Source organism: Lissotriton vulgaris, chromosome 5 (genome assembly GCF_964263255.1).
Source record: "Lissotriton vulgaris chromosome 5, aLisVul1.2, whole genome shotgun sequence".
NCBI classification, from domain to species: Eukaryota; Metazoa; Chordata; class Amphibia; order Caudata; family Salamandridae; genus Lissotriton; species Lissotriton vulgaris.
In genome coordinates, this window is record NC_141693.1 from 156,966,858 (window position 1) to 156,984,937 (window position 18,080).

The 18,080-nt window shown below is 45.7% G+C and overlaps 1 protein-coding gene across 1 annotated transcript in view; it reads right to left on the reverse strand.

The window, feature by feature from the left end:
• Window positions 1-1,547: 1,547 nt before the first annotated feature.
• The window catches only part of LOC147710404 (uncharacterized), a 103,157-nt gene continuing 86,624 nt past the window's right edge, over window positions 1,548-18,080 (reverse strand). Inside the window, exon 2 of the mRNA XM_086919352.1 lies at window positions 1,548-1,608. Coding sequence (XP_086775478.1) covers window positions 1,548-1,608 — 61 coding nt within the window. The remainder of the gene's footprint in view (window positions 1,609-18,080) is intronic.

The following is an 18,080-nucleotide window of genomic DNA, read 5'->3' on the forward strand; positions in this document are numbered from 1 at the left end:
ATCTGCGCGGCTCTGCCTCGGAATCCTATCCTGTTCCCAGCGCGACACCTCCCTTCATCCCTTTCATGGTCCCAGGTCCTTTGATACAAACCCCTTTTCCTGTGTGCCCGTTTGTCTTCCTCGTTCCCAGACAACCACCTGGCCCTGCGGATACTGTTTATTGCCCCCCCCGTACAGTAGGAAGCTTCCCCCACTAAAGGACCCTCAAATTGATCAAAGCCCCCACCCTATGAGATCCGATCAACCCCACACATTCCGTGAATCGGCGGAATGTCCAGCTGCGCGATAATCATCACCTGTTGTGACCGGGGTGGGACTTAAACTGTAAATGTGTGTGGGAACGGGCCTGAAGGGGAGATTCCGAGGATATCCTTTCATACTTCAAAGCATTGCAAGAATGTGTTACATGCAATAAAGATCATAAACTTGTGTATAAGAGGCCAGGCCTCAGAGATGCGGTTAGAGCACCTCGTGACGATACTTGCTGTCCGAACTGATGTGTTTCTCCTCCGGAGAGAATAAAACTTCTGTTTCCTGCCTTCCAGTCTCCAGCGCCTGCCTCTATGTTTGGTAAACTTGAGTGGGTATAGAGGCGGCTAACGCCGGGCAACTTCGGAAAAGGTCTTCTGCCTCCACCTTTTTCAACAATTGGCGTCCCAAACGTGGGGCCCATCAGCGACACGTGGATCCAGTGGGAGAGGTCCTGACGACAGAGTGAACGACTGCAACGATCGGGAGAGCTCCTGCCCAATAGACCCTCGTCTGGCAGCCGATCATCCGAACTTCACTGGTTCCGAACAGACCTCTCTCGAGTGATCTACGGTCCTGACTGGGAACCATCAGGAGTGCCGCGAGGAATACGGAGAAAAGAGGACGATCGGGCGCTGGATTTGGAAGACAAGAAACTGACCATGCGGTCCGGGTAAGGTCGTGTAAACACGACAAATTGCGAAATGATTGTTTGATTGTTTGGAAAATACTTTTCTCCCACTTTGGTCAGTTAGGTAAAATGGATCATGTCTATGACTGGTATTAATATTGATTCCTATGGCGCTTATTCGGCCAGAGGGTCTATTGACTGTAGGGCCTTTTGAGCATCTGGTAGTTTGCATAACATTCTCAAATATGCAGATTGGTCGAACATTAATATTTTCTGAACATTTTAATGTAAACAAATTTCCCATTTTCTGTTATTGCAATGATTTCAACAAGGATTGAATGAGAATCCGGTCTTGTAATAAAATTACCAGCAGCCAGGCAAGCAAAAAAACTACATTTCCAAGAAAACTGGTAAGAGGAATTAAAACAGTGACATCACAATAGATCAACCAATGGGATGCCGGGCAACACAATAATTATCTTGACTGAGAGCAACACATCCTCTTCTCGTGAAGCAAGTAAATCAGTAAGAGGCATGAAGAGAAATACCAACACTGAATAGAAAGTAACCAGCATAGTCAAAATGTCTGCCAGGCAATCCAAAAGGAGGTGAGGAACTCTGCTCTGACCAGGAAGAGACGATCCGTGAAATGGTTCAGCAAATTGAATCAGAGAGGAGAATCAAGCTGGATCAGGTTGAAGTAGCAGAAGTGGAAGAAGGTGTTGGAACTGCAGAAAAAAACAGACCAGGGAGGGTTAATGAAACAGTGGTGGGATAATACACACCTCTGTGCCTTTAAGAAAATCTAGTATTTCTGACACAAAGGCTAGGAAAATCTAACTTAAAAGCAAGGAAAGACAGTATAATCCTCGCCTTCTTGCCTTTAATAAAATCTAGCCTTTCTGACATCAAGGCTAGGAAAACCTAACTTAATAGCAAACAATCATAAACTCACACAAAAATGTAAGTTTACCTTTCTGAATCAGGCCCAGGGTGTTCGGGTGCCGCAGCATGAGTGCGTAAATGTGAGCTCATGTAGGTTGGGAGCGAGAGCTTGTCAGCCTGGATTTTTTCACATCACACTGGCTAAGCAGCCAATCAGCATAATTTTAATAATTATGTTTTGTTATTTCAAAGCCTGTAATTGTGCATTTTACTATTATGCAAATTCATGCCTCAAAATAGTGATAACTTGTGCAGAATGCGAACAACAGCCTCCAATATTCGATTTGTTCAAACTGTTGAACAAAATCTTGATTATGCAATGTGATTAAAGGTATAATCTCAGGTATTTTGATATTTGATATTTATTGGTTTATAAAGCGCCTGAATCACCCCCAAGGGGTATCTCTGCGCTATGGAATTGCTACAGCTGGCCACAGAAGAGGAACAGATTAGAACAGTGCAGTTTTGAGGAGCAACCATTGTGGAATTGGCCACCCCAGTGGTCTGTTATTACACAGGTTGAACAAGATCTTTGCACAACACAAGCACCTCAGAGGGGCCAATGTTTTCTAACATGGTGACTGTAATGGGGGTGCTGCTGTGTAAAAAGTGTCCAGAACTAAGCAGCTTTAGAAAAACGTTCCCATTTAATGAAAAATTTGAAAAACTACAGTAAAAGGCTATAAAATAGCAGGCGGTGACCCAACCTAATTTGGCATTAGCGCCACTGGGTTAATGGCAAGGCTGCCCTTGCCACCATACACTTCTGACACAGGTTAGTTTCCCAAAACGGAGGGATTTTCCAGGTTGACTTCCCCTCACTGCTGGGATCTCAGGAAAAAAGCGCCCAGCAAGTTACCACTAATAGAACTGGCCTCTCAGAATAACAGAGAAGCCTCATACTTGCCTGGAGGGCTAAGGTTGTAAGCACCAGGCTCTCACAGCCTTCACCTGTAGGCTTCACCTGACTTCCAAGCCATCCAGTCTCTCAATTGTTACAAAACACTTATTTGGTATATGACTTCTGGCCCGCCGCGACAACAGAGATGCAGCCGCTTCGGCCGTCTTCCCGCTGTCGCACCGGTAGCCCGGATTATGGCTGTGCGCTGTGGCGGGAGAGAAAAGACGCTGAAGAGGAGCCGAGGTGGCGGTGATTACAGCGCCGAGGCGGCGGCCACCATTACGGCTGCGATTCCCTGCACGCAGATCGCAAGACTGGGAGAGGCAGGCAAGTGCACTTTGAGACCCCGATTTCCCCCCCCTGTTGTCGGTGCAGACCGATGGGACAACAAAGAACTTCGGCCCGCATCTACACCCGGACCTGAGGCTGACGAAATGGTAAAACATAACTGAGAAGTGATAGAGTGAGACTTTCCTTCTCAGGGTGGTGTCTTTCGGCACACTTCAGGGGGAGCAGATCTGTGGACCTCAAAAGGGTGGCAACATTGGCTTGGTTTAATAGACTGGTGGGACCACCCCCTCCTCTACCCCTGTGACCGATTTTCTACGCTACTAGGGGCGGAGGTCTTAGCCTTGGACACGCTAGTGACTACCTAGCTGGGAGCTGTAGTATGTAACGACCTGGGGACGGTGAACTGGATGTGAGCCCGAGAAGACCAGCGTTACTACTAGGTGGGACTGAATCCACTGGAGCTGCTCCGAGGGAGGCCCTCACTGGATGGTGGAATGATCAGGAGTACTGGAGAGATGATGCCCCATGCCGAGGTGACACATTGAGGGCGGACAAACTGACACTGGGCCTCTGAAATCCTCCGGGGTTCGTAACTGGATTGTTGACCCTGTACTCGGCACATCGCGCACGTGGAGGCTACTGTTCCGACCCTGGCTGTTTGCTCTCAGCTGAGTCCTGCCTTGGACGGTGGAATAGATCGTGGAAAAGGTTCTGGTGCCAAGAGCTCAAAGGCGGTCCAAGCTAATAAATAAACTAGATCAATATACAATCACTAAGGAGACGGAGCGGGGAAGATTATCTGAGGAGACGGTGAAGGGTAACCCCAGTGAGGAGGAGCCAGAGATTTCCCTGAAAGATGTCATGGAAGCTATCACAGGGGTAAAAGCCTCGAACACAGAATGGATTCCATAGCCATAGACATTAATCTGACTTCCTTTTTTTCGTTCTTATTCACTTATATTCTTGTGTGTCTTTCTTTGTTTTGCAACTTTTACCACAACAAAACTCTAATCACCTAATCACAACAAGTCCATCAGCAGCACTGTCTTCATCTTATTTTCCTTATTGATTTGAAGGTGCTGCAGTCTGCATTCCTGAGGTTCACAAGTTCACAACTCAATCATGCTCCTCTATACTCCTTCTCCAGACTCCCCCTATCCACTTCCCTCAAGGCAGATGGATGGATTATGACGAGTCCCCTGAAGTGGGACTGAAATTACTGACTGGCTACATGCCTGCTGATTGCTGACAGAGTTGCTTCTGATATTGACAGGAGAGGCTGCCCTGTGGGCCCTCACTTTCCGAAGAAGATGCGGACAAAAAGTAGAACAGGTAATGATATAGAGAAGATGGCATGCAGTGGACAGCAATGGCTGTCTGGCTCTGATGAAACCAATTGCTGTTTGTTTTTTGTGCATGAAATGATGAATCATATGTCTTGTCTTATTATTTAATCTTTTACACAGTAATTGTAACTCATGTCAACTATGTTAATTTTTACCTTGTTTAATTCAAATTGTACTTCAAATTCAGGGGCCACTATGTTGCATTTTACAATATGCAAAATGTCCTTGGAGTGGACTCACTTGCCAATATACCATGATGATTGATTAAATAATATATCTTTTTTCTTTACAGTTACTCACTGGGATGGATTGATCATCAGCGATAGTTTACGGAAGAACTATGGCCAATTCGTGAGTGGCAAACAGGTAAACCAGTCTACAACAACTACTACAGCAGAACTACATGTCTGTCTATTCGTGGCAGTGTACTGTTGTTGTTATGCCAGGCAGAGCCCACTCCAGACAGCAGTTCATGTGAAATTGGGGCTATGTGGCTTGCTGCATACAATTAGATATGCTTTGTCTGTCTGACAAAGAGCCAAGGTATGCTACATCAGGTTGCTTTACTCAGTGGTGCCTGCCTTGACCGTCTGCATGGCACTGCCTCAAGCTTGGGCCAAACATCCGGTATTTTTGCGAAATTTGCTGTTTTCCCCAAATCTCACGAAATTACCGAAAAATCGCAAATTTGTGAGCGGAACGGATTTTTGGCCCATGCATGCGGCAGGGCCATGCAGACGGTCAAGGCAGGCACCACTGAGTGAAGCATCCTCCTGTTGTAGCATACCTAGGCTCTTTGACACAGACAGACAAAGCATATCTAGGGTTTAGGGTTCAGTGCGATTTACTAGGGTTTTTAGGTTTAGGTTGGTAGGGTTCCCGCTGAGTCTAGGGCTCATGGCCCGATGCAGGCTCGTTCATAATGATGTTGGCAAGGTTTTAGGGGGGTTGGGTGTTCTTTGGTCCAGAATTGGCAGAATTATGGCCATTTTTGGTGTTTTGCGGGCACGTGTGTTTGGGTGACAACTAGTCGTAGACCTTCTTCTTCTACTTCTTCTTCAAAGAGCGCAGTGGTTCGATTTTGTTCTGCCTTGCTGAGATTCTTGGGAATGGCTGGAACAAGTGTCCAGGTAAGTTTCAAGAGGATCGAAGTAGTGGAAGTGCTCAAAAGAGCATTTTTTTGTGAACAGCGCAATTTGCCATGTTTTGAATATACCAGTATTGCATGTTTTTGGGGGGCTGTTTGGGGGTGTTCTAGATTTGTGGTGGTGAGTCGGGGGTTTTGGTAGCACTGCTGGGATAGTCTATTTTGATTGCGAGTGGTTTGAAGAAAATCCATGGTGGAAAAGGGGGGTATTGGCCTAGTTGCAGACAGCGTTTGGCACAATTTAAACTGAGGCCTAGCAGTATTGCGTGTTTTTGGGGGGCTGTTCGGGGGTGTTCTAGATTTGTGGGGGTGGTCTGGGGGTCTTGGAGCACTGCTGGGATAGTATAATTTTGATTGCAAGTGATTTAAAGAAAATCCATAGTGGGAAAGGGGAGTTAGGGCCTAGCTGCAGAGCGCGCTTGGACCGATGTTGCTTGGTTGGCTGAAAATTTTCTAAGTGTGAGATTTTGCATTTTTGCTTTTTGCCTGTTTGGGGGTGTTCTACTTTTTTGTGGGTTGGTTGACGTGTCTGGGGGCATAGCTGGGAAGGTCTAATATCGGGAGCAAGTGGTTTAGATAAAATCCATGGTGAAAAAGTTTTTCCGTTTTTGCTCACTTGCCTGTTTTGGGGGGGCTGTTTGGGGGCTTCTAAGTTTTTGGGGGTGGGTTTTGGGGTCATGGAGCACTGCTGGGATAGTATACTTTTGATTGCAAGTGATTTGAAGACAATCCATGGTGGGAAAGGGGAGTTAGGGCCTAGCTGCAGAGCGCGTTTGGACCAATGTTGACTGGTTGGCTGAAAATTTTCTAAGTGTGAGTTTTTGCATTTTTGCTTTTAGTCTGTTTGGGGGTGTTCTACTTTTTTGTGGGTGGGTTGGCAGGTCTGGGGGCATAGCTGGGAAGGTCTAATATCGGGCGCAAGTGGTTTTGATAAAATCCATGGTGAAAAAGTTTTTCCGTTTTTGCTCACTTGCCTGTTTTTGGGGGGCTGTTTGGGAGGCTTCTAAGTTTTTGGGGGTGGCTTTTGGGGTCTGGGAGCACTGCTAGCACAGTCTAATTTTGATTGCATTTGTTTTTAAGAAAATCCATGGTGGAAAAGGGGAGTTAGGGCCTAGCTGCAGAGCGCGTCTAGACCGATGTTGACTGGTTGGCTGAAAATTGTCTAAGTGTGAGTTTTTGCATTTTTGCTTTTTGCCTGTTTGGGGGTGTTCTACTTTTTTGCAGGTGGGTTGACGGGTCTGGGGGCATAGCTGGGAAGGTATAATATCAGGTGCAAGTGGTTTGGATAAAATCCATGGTGAAAAAGGGGGGTTAGGGCCTAGGGTTAGGGTTAGGGTTCTAAAATCGCAGTTTACATTTTTACACCTAGCTTGAGGGAAAAGATCCGCAAATTTCGCCCACACTAATTTATCCTTGAAAAGGAGACACAGAGTACGCACTTTCGAAATGATGCTTGTATGTTTTGTAATACTGTCGACTCTGAAACTGAAAGTGTTATTTTTGCACTACACAGCGTCCCTTATATTTTATTCTCTGTGGTGTTGCAATATCACTTCCTGTTTTTCCATCAATAATTACAGGCCGGCTTTTACCCTGTGCAATGGCAAAAAGGATGACCTCAGGCTTAGCGAACCGCAATTCAGCATCCACCAGGCAGGCAGTGGACAAGGTATCTTCTGGTCCCCAACATTGATCGGCGGAGCGTCAGATGGAATGGAGGAGTACCGCGAAAAAGAGGAATGGCTGGATGCATGCAACTTCCCAAATTCAACAGGACAACTACAACAACATACAGTTACAGTATCCATCTTCATTTCTACTTATCTTTTAAGTAATGTTATTGCTGTGAACTTCTGTGAGTGTGACTCTGTGCATTTTTGTGTGCTCTCTGCTTCAATTCATCCCTCCAGCCATTGTATACTTTTTTCTTTGCTATTTTTTAAACTCATTTAATGTACTAAGTGGTTCTTCTCTCTGAGGGCAGATAGGCAAGTGAAATTGAGTAATTACTGCAGCCCTGTACTGTTACATTGTTTCTTCATAGTTAGTACATTGTACTTCACAGTAACCTATCCATTTAGCAAACAACTTCATACATGCAGTAGGGCATGCACTTCCTTTATGTCCCTTAAAAGATTTATGGATAGCTTTGTATCCAAAGATTTGTTTATCTTCATTTGTTGTTTGTCCATGCTGTTTTTTTTCCCCTCTCCACAAAACTTTCCCCACAAACCCCATTCCCATCCAAGTTTCAAACCCTAACCCTCTTTCCCCTGTGTGGTTTTCATTGAGGTGTGAGTAAATTGCAACAATAATTCCACACACTTTCTGGGGAGGATAAGGTCAAAGCAACAGAAAACATCCTCCTCCTACACGTGGCGAATGATTACCCTGCTGTGCTCTTCACCTTCAGTACTATTTCTTGTAGTAGCCAAAGCCAAACTCGACGCAACTAGTATATGAGTGTAGTTCTGCAGAAAGTCAGCCCTGCCACATAAGTTAGAATTGTAATACACCTTGCTTTTATAGGTTTTTAACACAGATATGATAGGCTTATTTCTTGTACAGTACATGGGATTCTGTAATTCCTGTATATCCACCAGTCTCTAATTTCTTTATAATTGGCAACTAGTGACGCTCCCAGTTGCTGTTTATAAAGAAAAAATACCAGAACTCAACTATTATGAGTTATTACAGTCAACCTCTGATGTCACAATGCCTGCTGCCAGAGCCAGCAGCTGAGGTGAAAGGCTAGTCATGGAGCCTAACTGAAGCCGCTGTTTAGAGAAACAAAAATAGTATGCTGCTTTTCTTTCTCTGCTCTATTTTAATAACTTTCAAGGAGAAAGAATATGTTTATTTTTTGACAGCTAATGAGGAGTCTGGCCCTGGTTTTCCCCCTTGACCGTCACCTACCCATCCGGACATTGGGCATTGCTCTTTCTCGTCTACCCGCTATTACTCCTTCCTCCCGTTGTTTGTTCACTGTACCTACTACGCTACTGTAACTGATGTCATTTGTAACGCAATCTTCCTCTGCTATAGCGCTCTGATACCTACGGGTCTAGCCAGCGCTTCATAATCCTTTTGATGTACCTTCTAATGCAACGTTCCCCTGGTTATGCGCTCTGATACCTCCGGGTCTAGATAGCACTATGTAACCTTCGCAAATTCAAATAAACTAAAACTGTTTTTTCCTGAACGCTGAGACCTGAGCAACATGGCTGCTGACCAGTGGAGCTGCTTGACAGCTAATGAGGAGTCTGTCCCTGGTTTTCCCCCTTGACCGTCACCTACCCAGCCGGACATTGGGCATTGTTCCTCCTCGTCTCCCCACTATTACTCCTTCCTCCCCTCTTCGAATTACTGTAACATCGGTTATGTGTACTATTCCTTACTATGCTTTTGTATCTGATGTAACTTGTAACGCAACAATTCTAAATGTAAAGAGCTCTGATACCCTCTAGGGTCAAGTTTGCGCTATATAAAACTTTATAAATAAATAAATACTTTGGAAACGTTAGCATTTGTTAGGCTAAATTTTGACACTGTTCTTGTGTACTATGCTATTTATCGTACTGTTGTAATGATCCGCTCAGGCCACTCAAGGTTTCATTTGCTTTTTTTTCATATGCTGCTACTGCCACTGTGTACCACCACTACCACTACAACAATACCATTTCATCCGCCCAGGATTGCCAACCTTCATCGCCAGTTGCCATGCAGCTAGCCCTGTGCCTAGCCCTAGGCCTATTCTCAAACACAAATCACAGGTAAGATAAGCGTTTGGGGGGGAGGAAGAATAATGGAGTAGGAGAGAGGAGAGACTGACGGTAGTACTAATAAAGTAGTAGGACAATTGAATTCACTAACTCTGTGAGTGGCACTTACTTTTGTAAACATTTGGGCGATTACTTAGACAATTTGAATCAAGCAGTCAGTTAAGTTTCAGGAAAACAAACGAACAGTTAACCCCCCCCACCCCTGCAAAACAGTAAAAACGCGTATGCAATGTTTAAGTTGAAAGTAAATAATTATTTAAATCCATAACAAAAATAAACTATCCTGCAAGACCCGACCCACCCCGCTCCCTAACCCCAAAGAATGTCTGTGAAAAAGACCCCAAAGTCCAAGAAAAAACCCAACTCCCAATTCCCACCCCCCAAAAGTCTTTAAAAAAGGGGCAAGGGGCAGTCTCTCCTCCTCTACTGCCACCAGCGGTGTCCTTTGGCCAGGTGGGCCCGTTGCTCCCCGGAGGTTCTTCTTGAGCAGGCTCTTCATTCTCTTCATCTCCTGCTCAAGGTTGGACACCCTGAGGGTTAGGCGTTGGATGCGGGCCTTGCACCTGCTGTGGGGGGCAGCTGATTTTTAGGCTGCTTGGCGGTGGCGGGTGGCTGAGGTACCACGGCTCCATACCGCTGGAGGCTTGCGTTGACTGGCTGACCCAGGGAGCGCGGAGGAGGATTCAGCTGTCGCTGTGGATGTTGTGGTGGACTGCAACTGCGTGTCCTCCTCCTCCTGGGCCACCAGCCGCCGATATTCGCGACAATCGCATCCAGCTTCCTTTGCCGTGCCCGTCTAGCCTGCTCCTTCAGTGTCAGTTTGGATGGAGCATCTATATGAAGAAAGGAAGACATACTGTAACCAATGCTCTTCAAAATTAACACAAAATAATTCAGCAGAAAGTTGTGTTACAGTAGAACTAGCAACTTGCAAGCACAGTACATAACATTTGTGGCCTGTATCTATCTAACCTCCCACTTCATCAGCCTCTGCTCTAACATTAGTGGGAGTTTCAGGAATCAATTCTACGGACATTATATGGACTCACTACATTAGAGTCAACTATGACAGTAAACCAGTCTTATTCTTCTTCTTCTCTCTTGTTTAGTGAAATTGATACGTAAACTTGTGGAAGCCGGCATAATGCCAGCGCAGTCAACTTGCACCCGAGAAAAACAGACGCAAGCCATGATGACACAGACTTACATTACTGTACCAGTCCAGTACATGCAGGTGGTGAAGCTCTTACTTTTCTATTAAGGGTGGCACTGAAAATACTCTGTTACAAGTGCTACTGCTTCATTAATTTAACTTTCATCCTACAGTGCCAATGACTACTAGAAAAGGAAAATGAAGAAGATAAATAATATGATTATCTATCCCTTCACATGATATTTGCTTACATATGGGACGACTGTAGGTGCTTTGTTTTTTATTTTCGTGAACACTGATAGGCCACACATGAATGACAGAGTTGTACTAAAATTATTAACAGAGGTAGTGAGTGGCCCCCATAATCGCCGGATATATGCTATGCTTGCAATACAATCTACTGCTACTATTCATGGTAGTATTCGGAAAAATTACAACTTCTTTTCCTTGCCTTTGCTACACTGGTACGGACGTGCTGGTGCGGTGTTACATGCTCTTCAAAGTAACACTTACTTCATCCAGTGATCATCTACTCTGTCTACAGACACATATGCTATCTATGAGTCAGATAGTATCATGATCCAGGCATCCATCCATTCAAAGTAAATGTCAATCATTCTTCTTAATGTACAAACCTTAATTTTTCTCACGGAAAAACAACATTTTCATTTTATTTTGGAAACCACAAGCCATACATCCGTGCTTGACTTGCATTTGAATTTGAAGCAAAAGATATATTGCGCACACATACAGTTTCTGTTTCACCCACCCAGGCAGTCCTCTTCCCTTTCTCCTTCCACCCATCCTTGCTTCATCCTTCAACCGGCCATGGATCATATTCCCAGCCACCTTGGGCAGCATTCAGAAACACGTATCATTCTTTACCAGTCATCATTACTTTTTAACTTGCTCGTCCTTCCACACTTATTTACACCCTTCTTTCCCTTTTCGTTCATCCCATCCATCAAGTTCATCTCTGTTCTGACTTGGCTTCTCGATAAAACTTTCACAGCTGATTTGAATTCAATTTAGAGGAGGCTACTACCTGGTTGATAAAAACTTAGAGGCATATTACCAAGCAATAGCGATAATTATCGCTATTGCTTGGTTAGAGACAAAAATGTACAGCTGAGCTGCGGCGATTTTTACCGCAAATAAACCTTGGTAATACCAAGGTTTATCGCAAATGCGATAAAAATCGCCGCAATGCATGAATATCGCTGAAAAGTCAGCGATATTCATGCATTACCGAGCTAATGCTCTTAGCCATGTTATCCACCTCCCATTGGATAACATGGCTAAGAACTGCTCAGGGCAGGTGTTAGCTTTTGGAGATATTCCCGCTTAGCGCGAATATCTCCAAAAGTTGGTAATAGGAGATAGCGATGTTAGCGACTGTTTCCAGTCGCTAACATCTTGGCACGCCCATTTTGCATGTCATTAGTGATAAATATCACTGACATGCAAAGTGGGGCCCAAGATGGTCGCTATCTCCTACTAGCTGTCGCTAACTGGTGTTAGCAACAGCTAGGTAATAGGGAGATAATTTTATCTCCGCTTTCTTGGCTTTTAAAGCCAAAAAAGCGGAGATAAACCCCCTTGATAATATGCCCCTTAGTTCTAAATTTGTAAGTCTTCTTAACAGTAAAGTATACTTGTACTGTACAACATTTACACCCGTGCAGAGAGCACACTCTGCAGTCTGCAATCTCAATAAGTAAGGAATATAATAGCTAACCACTGCCCGCCACTCCCTTGGCATCCCCCACAGCAGTTCCCGCTGGCTGTTGCACCGCCTCCGCCCCAGGAGTGCCCACCTCCGCGCTGGCCCCGGCACCGGTGGATGGCTGTGCCGATGTTCCGCCTAAAAAATACATTTCAGATTCTTAGATGCCATATAGACCACTCCCTAGTATTTTGTCTAGGAATGAAAATTTTTTACTATGACTACACAAACAAATTTAATAATTTCTGACTCTCTAGTCTAAACTACAAATTGCCCTTTTTTTAGGGAAGGGTGTTTTTTAGTTATGCTTAGCCGTAACATGTCTTGCTACACTTTTTGGCACAACTGATGAATGCTTGCTTTTTAACACACACCATTTTTCTCATAACAGACAGAAGCTTCCCTTCTAAGAACAAGAGCAAGATCAGATCATCATCACTTGGTCGGAGTCAGCAACGATTCAGCACCACAAAGAAGACTTGAAGTTCCAACCTGGTGAGGGCTCGCCCACAATTAATGTGTGAAATCACTAAGCACTTTTCAATTTTCAATCCACCATTTATGTTGTATGCTGAACTTGATTTTAATAAATGTTTTTACTTTTAATAAAGCTTTAACCCCTTCCGTGCGGGGCTGTTTTCCCCGCTGTGCTGGGGGTGCGGGGGGCGCGTACAGCGCCCCGGTGCTCATGACGAGGTCAGCTCGTCATGAGCTACGGCGCTCCGGTGCTCATGACGAGCTGAGCTCGTCATGGCCACACCTGTTCCAATAGAACGTTCAGCACAGAAGGGGAATCAGCCCAGCATGCGAGCGTTCCACGGAACGGGCGAGTTCATAACGAGCTCAGCTCGTCATGAGCACCAGAGCGCCGTAGCTCATGACGAGCTGACCTCGTCATGAGCACCCACGGGGTTAAAACTTACATAGACTCTGTGGTTTTAGTTCATGAGTGAGTGAGCGAAAGGGTTTGCAATTTGCAAGCATGAGTCCGTGGCTCTGAGAGGTCGGGACTCTGACTCCGTAGTCTTATGTCCTGGGTTGTATAATCATTGGGGATCAATCATCAATGAATTTGGAAGCTAAATGACTCTGATACACTAGCTAGTCAGTAAGGAGATTGGGGGTTAAAATTCTGTTATGACTAAGGTATGTGGAAAGTCTAACTGCGCCTATTTATAATAAACAATGCACTGTTTCGTGTCCATAGTTCTGTTTGTGCCGAATAGTCCCTGCAACAGTAGTAGTATGGATTGTCCTCCTATCTATCAAAAAGTAAACTAGTATCTTATTCTTTCTTGGTGGCCATTGACATTTTATTGTTGGGAATTGTCAAAGCATAAACATTTAGAAGACTTCCAAAGACATTATGGACAACCCAGTGGACTGCACTCAGTGCATAGAGCTATTGCTGAATAGAATGGGAGTTTTGTTTAACACCTTTTGCCGACTGTGCAAGCTTAGTTAGCTACACAGACAGACTAATAATAATCTAGTAGTACCACAGGGAGTCATAGCAGAGGCAGGATAAGAATTTAGAAACAGTCTACAAGAAGATCAAAGACGATTTAGAAAAAATCGAATGAGGAACGTTAGGAAAAAATAGGTGCTGTAAAAGATAGGGAAGTACAATTATTATTATTAACAGGAAAACTTACTGGGGCCAGCAGAGGAACCCTCGCTGTACTGATCCTGGCCTTCCTGATCTTGTCCCTTCTCCGCCGGCGCCGCTACCTCCTCCTGTGTCCCCTTGTCCCTGGGGGTTGCTGATGTACAACATGAAAAAAAGACACAAACATGGATGATTGTTGTCAACCAAATCAAACATTTCAAAAAAACAATAGCAAATTATTTCGGGGAAATAGACAACAATTGCACTAAATTTATTGACCTATCTGATGTGGTGTACTAGGATATTAGTATTGCTGGATTCGCGGACCGTCTACTTGGAAAGTTATGTAACTCACTAAACCAACTACAAAAAGGTTCGACTAGGACTGGCAGGCAGCACTCCGCAGCACGCGAAGTGACAGACACAGTCCATCGTGATTGCACACCAGTGAGAAGTTGAACACTAAAAAGTTTCTTACTAAATAACCAATCATAATATACTCAGACTATCAATCCACCACCACTATCTCTTCTTAGTGGCAGGAGTACAAAGGAAGGACTGGACTTGAGTCTCTAGGGGCAGATTTACAAGCCCCTTGGGGCTCTTTTGCTCCATCGTTGCGTGACTTTTGTGACGCAGCGTCAGCGCAAAAGAGGCGCCATGGTGCGGGGTATATTAACAACGTGACGCATCTGGGAGATGCATCACGTTGTAAAGCCCTGCGCCATCAGGGGGCGTTCCGGTGCAAGTAAGGGCGTTCCTGCGCAGGAACGCCTTCTAAAAGTGGCTGAGTGAAATCTAAAAGATTTCACTCAGTCACTTTTAGGCCAATGCTGCGTCAAAACCCTGCGCCTGCTTGAAGCAGACGTACGGCTTGACGCTTCATTGGGGAGATAGGGCACCCCAGAGCACTGCTGGAGCTGCGTCGTGCTTGCGACGCAACTCCAGCAATGTGCCGCCTTTACAGCACAGATGCGTGACGCATCTGTGTCGTTTTTGCCCCATGGTGCGCCGCATTGTAAATACGGCGCACCATGGGTGGTGGAGGCGTGGCGCACAATTACTGGTGAATCCCTGCTAATTTGCAGGGATGCGCCAGTAATTGTAAATCTGCCCCTTAGTGTCTAGCATTACACAGTTCTGTAAAGTACACTCATAAATAATCACTCAGGCCAATGAAATGAGCACAAAATTGAAAACAAGTAAGCATAGTAGCACCGCCATTGAGCAGGCGAGCAGTGCACCTGCTATGCAATTACAGAAGATTTTGAAACATTATTTACCTACAATGTATTCGGCAGCATTATTGCTCTTCGGAAAAAAAAACATTTGCAATATGATGACATAGAGCAGGAGAAAACAGAGTAGTGATTAAATAGCTACTACTACTCACCAAGCCCAGGGATCTTGATGCCTAGCAATTCGTGTTTACGGTCCAGGCTATCGGACCACCGGTGCGTGGCCTGGCTGTAGGTGCGTCAGACCCGAGACTGCCGATACATGGCCCGGCACACCTTCCCCCACAGCTGCCGACGCACCCGGAGCCCGTACCCGCCAGCCATCCTGCCGCCTGCCGCGGTGGTCTTGGGGAGGCGGCGCTGGACATAAAAAATCAGTGCGACCACCTCCTCTGCGCTAAAGATCTCCCGGGCTATGACTTGCTCCCCCCTCAATCGCCCGCATGGGAGCCGGGTACGGGGTGCGGGATGCTTCCCCATGTCCTTACGGGCTCCCTTTGCCATGGTCCTGGACAGGAATGGAAATAATAAATAGGAAAGAGAATAGGGAAAAAGTAAAAAAAAAGAAGATGTAAAAAAAGTAGTTTTAAAGTAACCAAAAGAAGACGAAAACACAAAATATAGACCTAGAAAAATAGAGGGATAGATAATAAGTAAAAAAATCCCAAAAAATTCAAACAAACAAAAGATGGCACAGATTGAAGCTGGATAGAAAAAGCATGCCCAGAACCATAGCAATGAATGAAAAACAAGATGGCCGCGCCCATTGAGGACCGCGTGGGTAAGTTTGCACGATATTTCCCCCGCGAGTACGCAAAAACACACGCGAACTCGTAATAGCGCGCCGCACACAATGCAAGATTGATAATAGCGCCCAGAAACGGAAATACGCAACGCGCACAAGATGGCCGTGCCCCTTGGTAACTTTTGGTCGGTGTGCTGCAAGCGGCCAGTGAATACGCAAAAAACCCACGAACACGCAAAAAAAAGAAATCCGCAAATTTTGCGGATCGCAAATTCGATTTTGCACGAATTCGCGGACCGCAAATTCACAAATTTCGCCCATACTTAATCTGCATAATCCCATAATTCGCAAAGACCTAATTGCAACGCTGGATGAATACTTTACTAATAATGTTGGATTTGTGTCCTCTTCCCAGTCCCTATGGGAGGCCTTTAAAACTGTAATCAGGGGTCAAGCCCTGTCTTTGATAGCGGGCTCTAAAAGGGAGAAGCAGAGGGAGGTGGTGGAGCTGGAGACTGAAATTAGAAGGCTGGAGGGAGAACTGGAGCCGGGAGAAACGCGGGCCAAACTTCATCTGTTGAGCCTGAAACAGCATGACTATAAGGCGTTGGTCACTGATAGGGCTAAGGCTCTTGGTTGGGAACGGCAGGATAGGTTCTATGACCTAGGGGACAAGGCATGGAAACTCATCGCATGGCTGGACAAAAGAGATTGGGCTTGCCGTCTCGTCCCAGAACTCCTAATGGAGGAGGGGGTATCACTTACCGAACCACAGGATATACTGGATAAATTTGCTGACAACTTTCAGACGGTTTACACCTCAGTCTCCCCTCACTTGGAAGTTTACTCCGAGCTACTGCTCTGTGACATACAGCTCCTGTGTCTTTCCCCTGTGGATACAAGTTTATGGATAGCGCGTTAGCAGTGGACGAGATTGCCCAGGCCATCCGTTCACTAAACTCTGGTAAGGCACTAGGCCCCAATGGGCTCCCTATCAAACTCTATAAACTCAAACCGGATAAACTGGCACCTTATTTGAAAGACATGTTTCTGTACTCTAGAGAGAAAGAGGTTCTGCCTAGGGATCAGAGACTGGCTACGATAGTCGTGATTCATAAGGAGGGCAAGATTAAAACGAACTGTGCCTCGTACAGGCCTATTTCTCTATTAAATGCCGAGCCGAAGGTTCTGGCCAAGCTCCTGGCAAGTAGACTGGTAAAAGTAATCAGCGGTCTGGTTCACCCCGACCAATCGGGCTTCATGCCCCATAGGAACACGGCCCTAAACTTACGTAGATTGCATGGGGTGATAGCCAGAGTTCAAACTCTGCGAGAGCCAGCTATAATTACATCGCTCGATGCAACAATTACTTTTGACACGATTGAATGGCCCTATTTGTGGGCGGTCTTGGCCAAATTTGGTTTTGGTCCCGAATTCATCAGATGGGTATGTCTGCTATACACGGAACCGCTTGTCCAAGTAGTGGTAAACAACAGAGCTTCAGCTCCGTTTTTGCTGGGTCGGGGCACCATTCATGGTTGCCCCTGTCCCCCCTTCTTTTTTCATTGGCCTTGGAGCCTCTTGCCACCTGGATACGTTGGGAACCTTCGATCAGAGGCATGCAGTGGTCCCCTGGATGGGAGGACCGCTTATTATTATATGCAGATGATATTCTGCTTTACTTGACCTCTCCCCGTAAGTCCCTTATTGTGATCTTTGATGTCCTGGCCTCCTTCGGGAGAAATCCAGGACTCTCAATCAACTGGGAGAGATTTGTTGTTTGTGTTGAGGGGAGATCCCCCTGTCCTTCCGCAAAACTGTCTCATACAGATCAACACAGAAGGCTTCAAGTAATTGGGAGTCTTTGTCTCGTTGGATCCCTCTGTTAGATATGCCTGAAACCTCCTTTCCCCCCTGCAGACCCTGTGTATGCCATGGATAAATGGCTTCTTCCCGGGGGTGGGTATAACAGAGCCTTGTATTCACGACCGAAGAAACTGACACTAACGGGGCCAACTAAACACACAGTTCAGATCTGGCATGATGCCACAGGTTCACTGGGTTGGAAAATCAAACTGACCATGGCCACCCCTGCTGTGGGACTCTGAAAGGCTTGGTAAGCTCTGGAGAACAAAAGGTTTCAATAAGTGGGATCTAATAGGAATCTCCACGGTCAGGGATATCTGGGAGAAGGGGAGAATTAAATAGTTTGAGAAAATGCAGGTGGAGTATGAACTAACATATGCCGAATACTTGAGCTATGTGCAGGTTCGTCTCAGCACTGCCCGGGGATACGGAGCCCCAGAGGCCTCCCCCC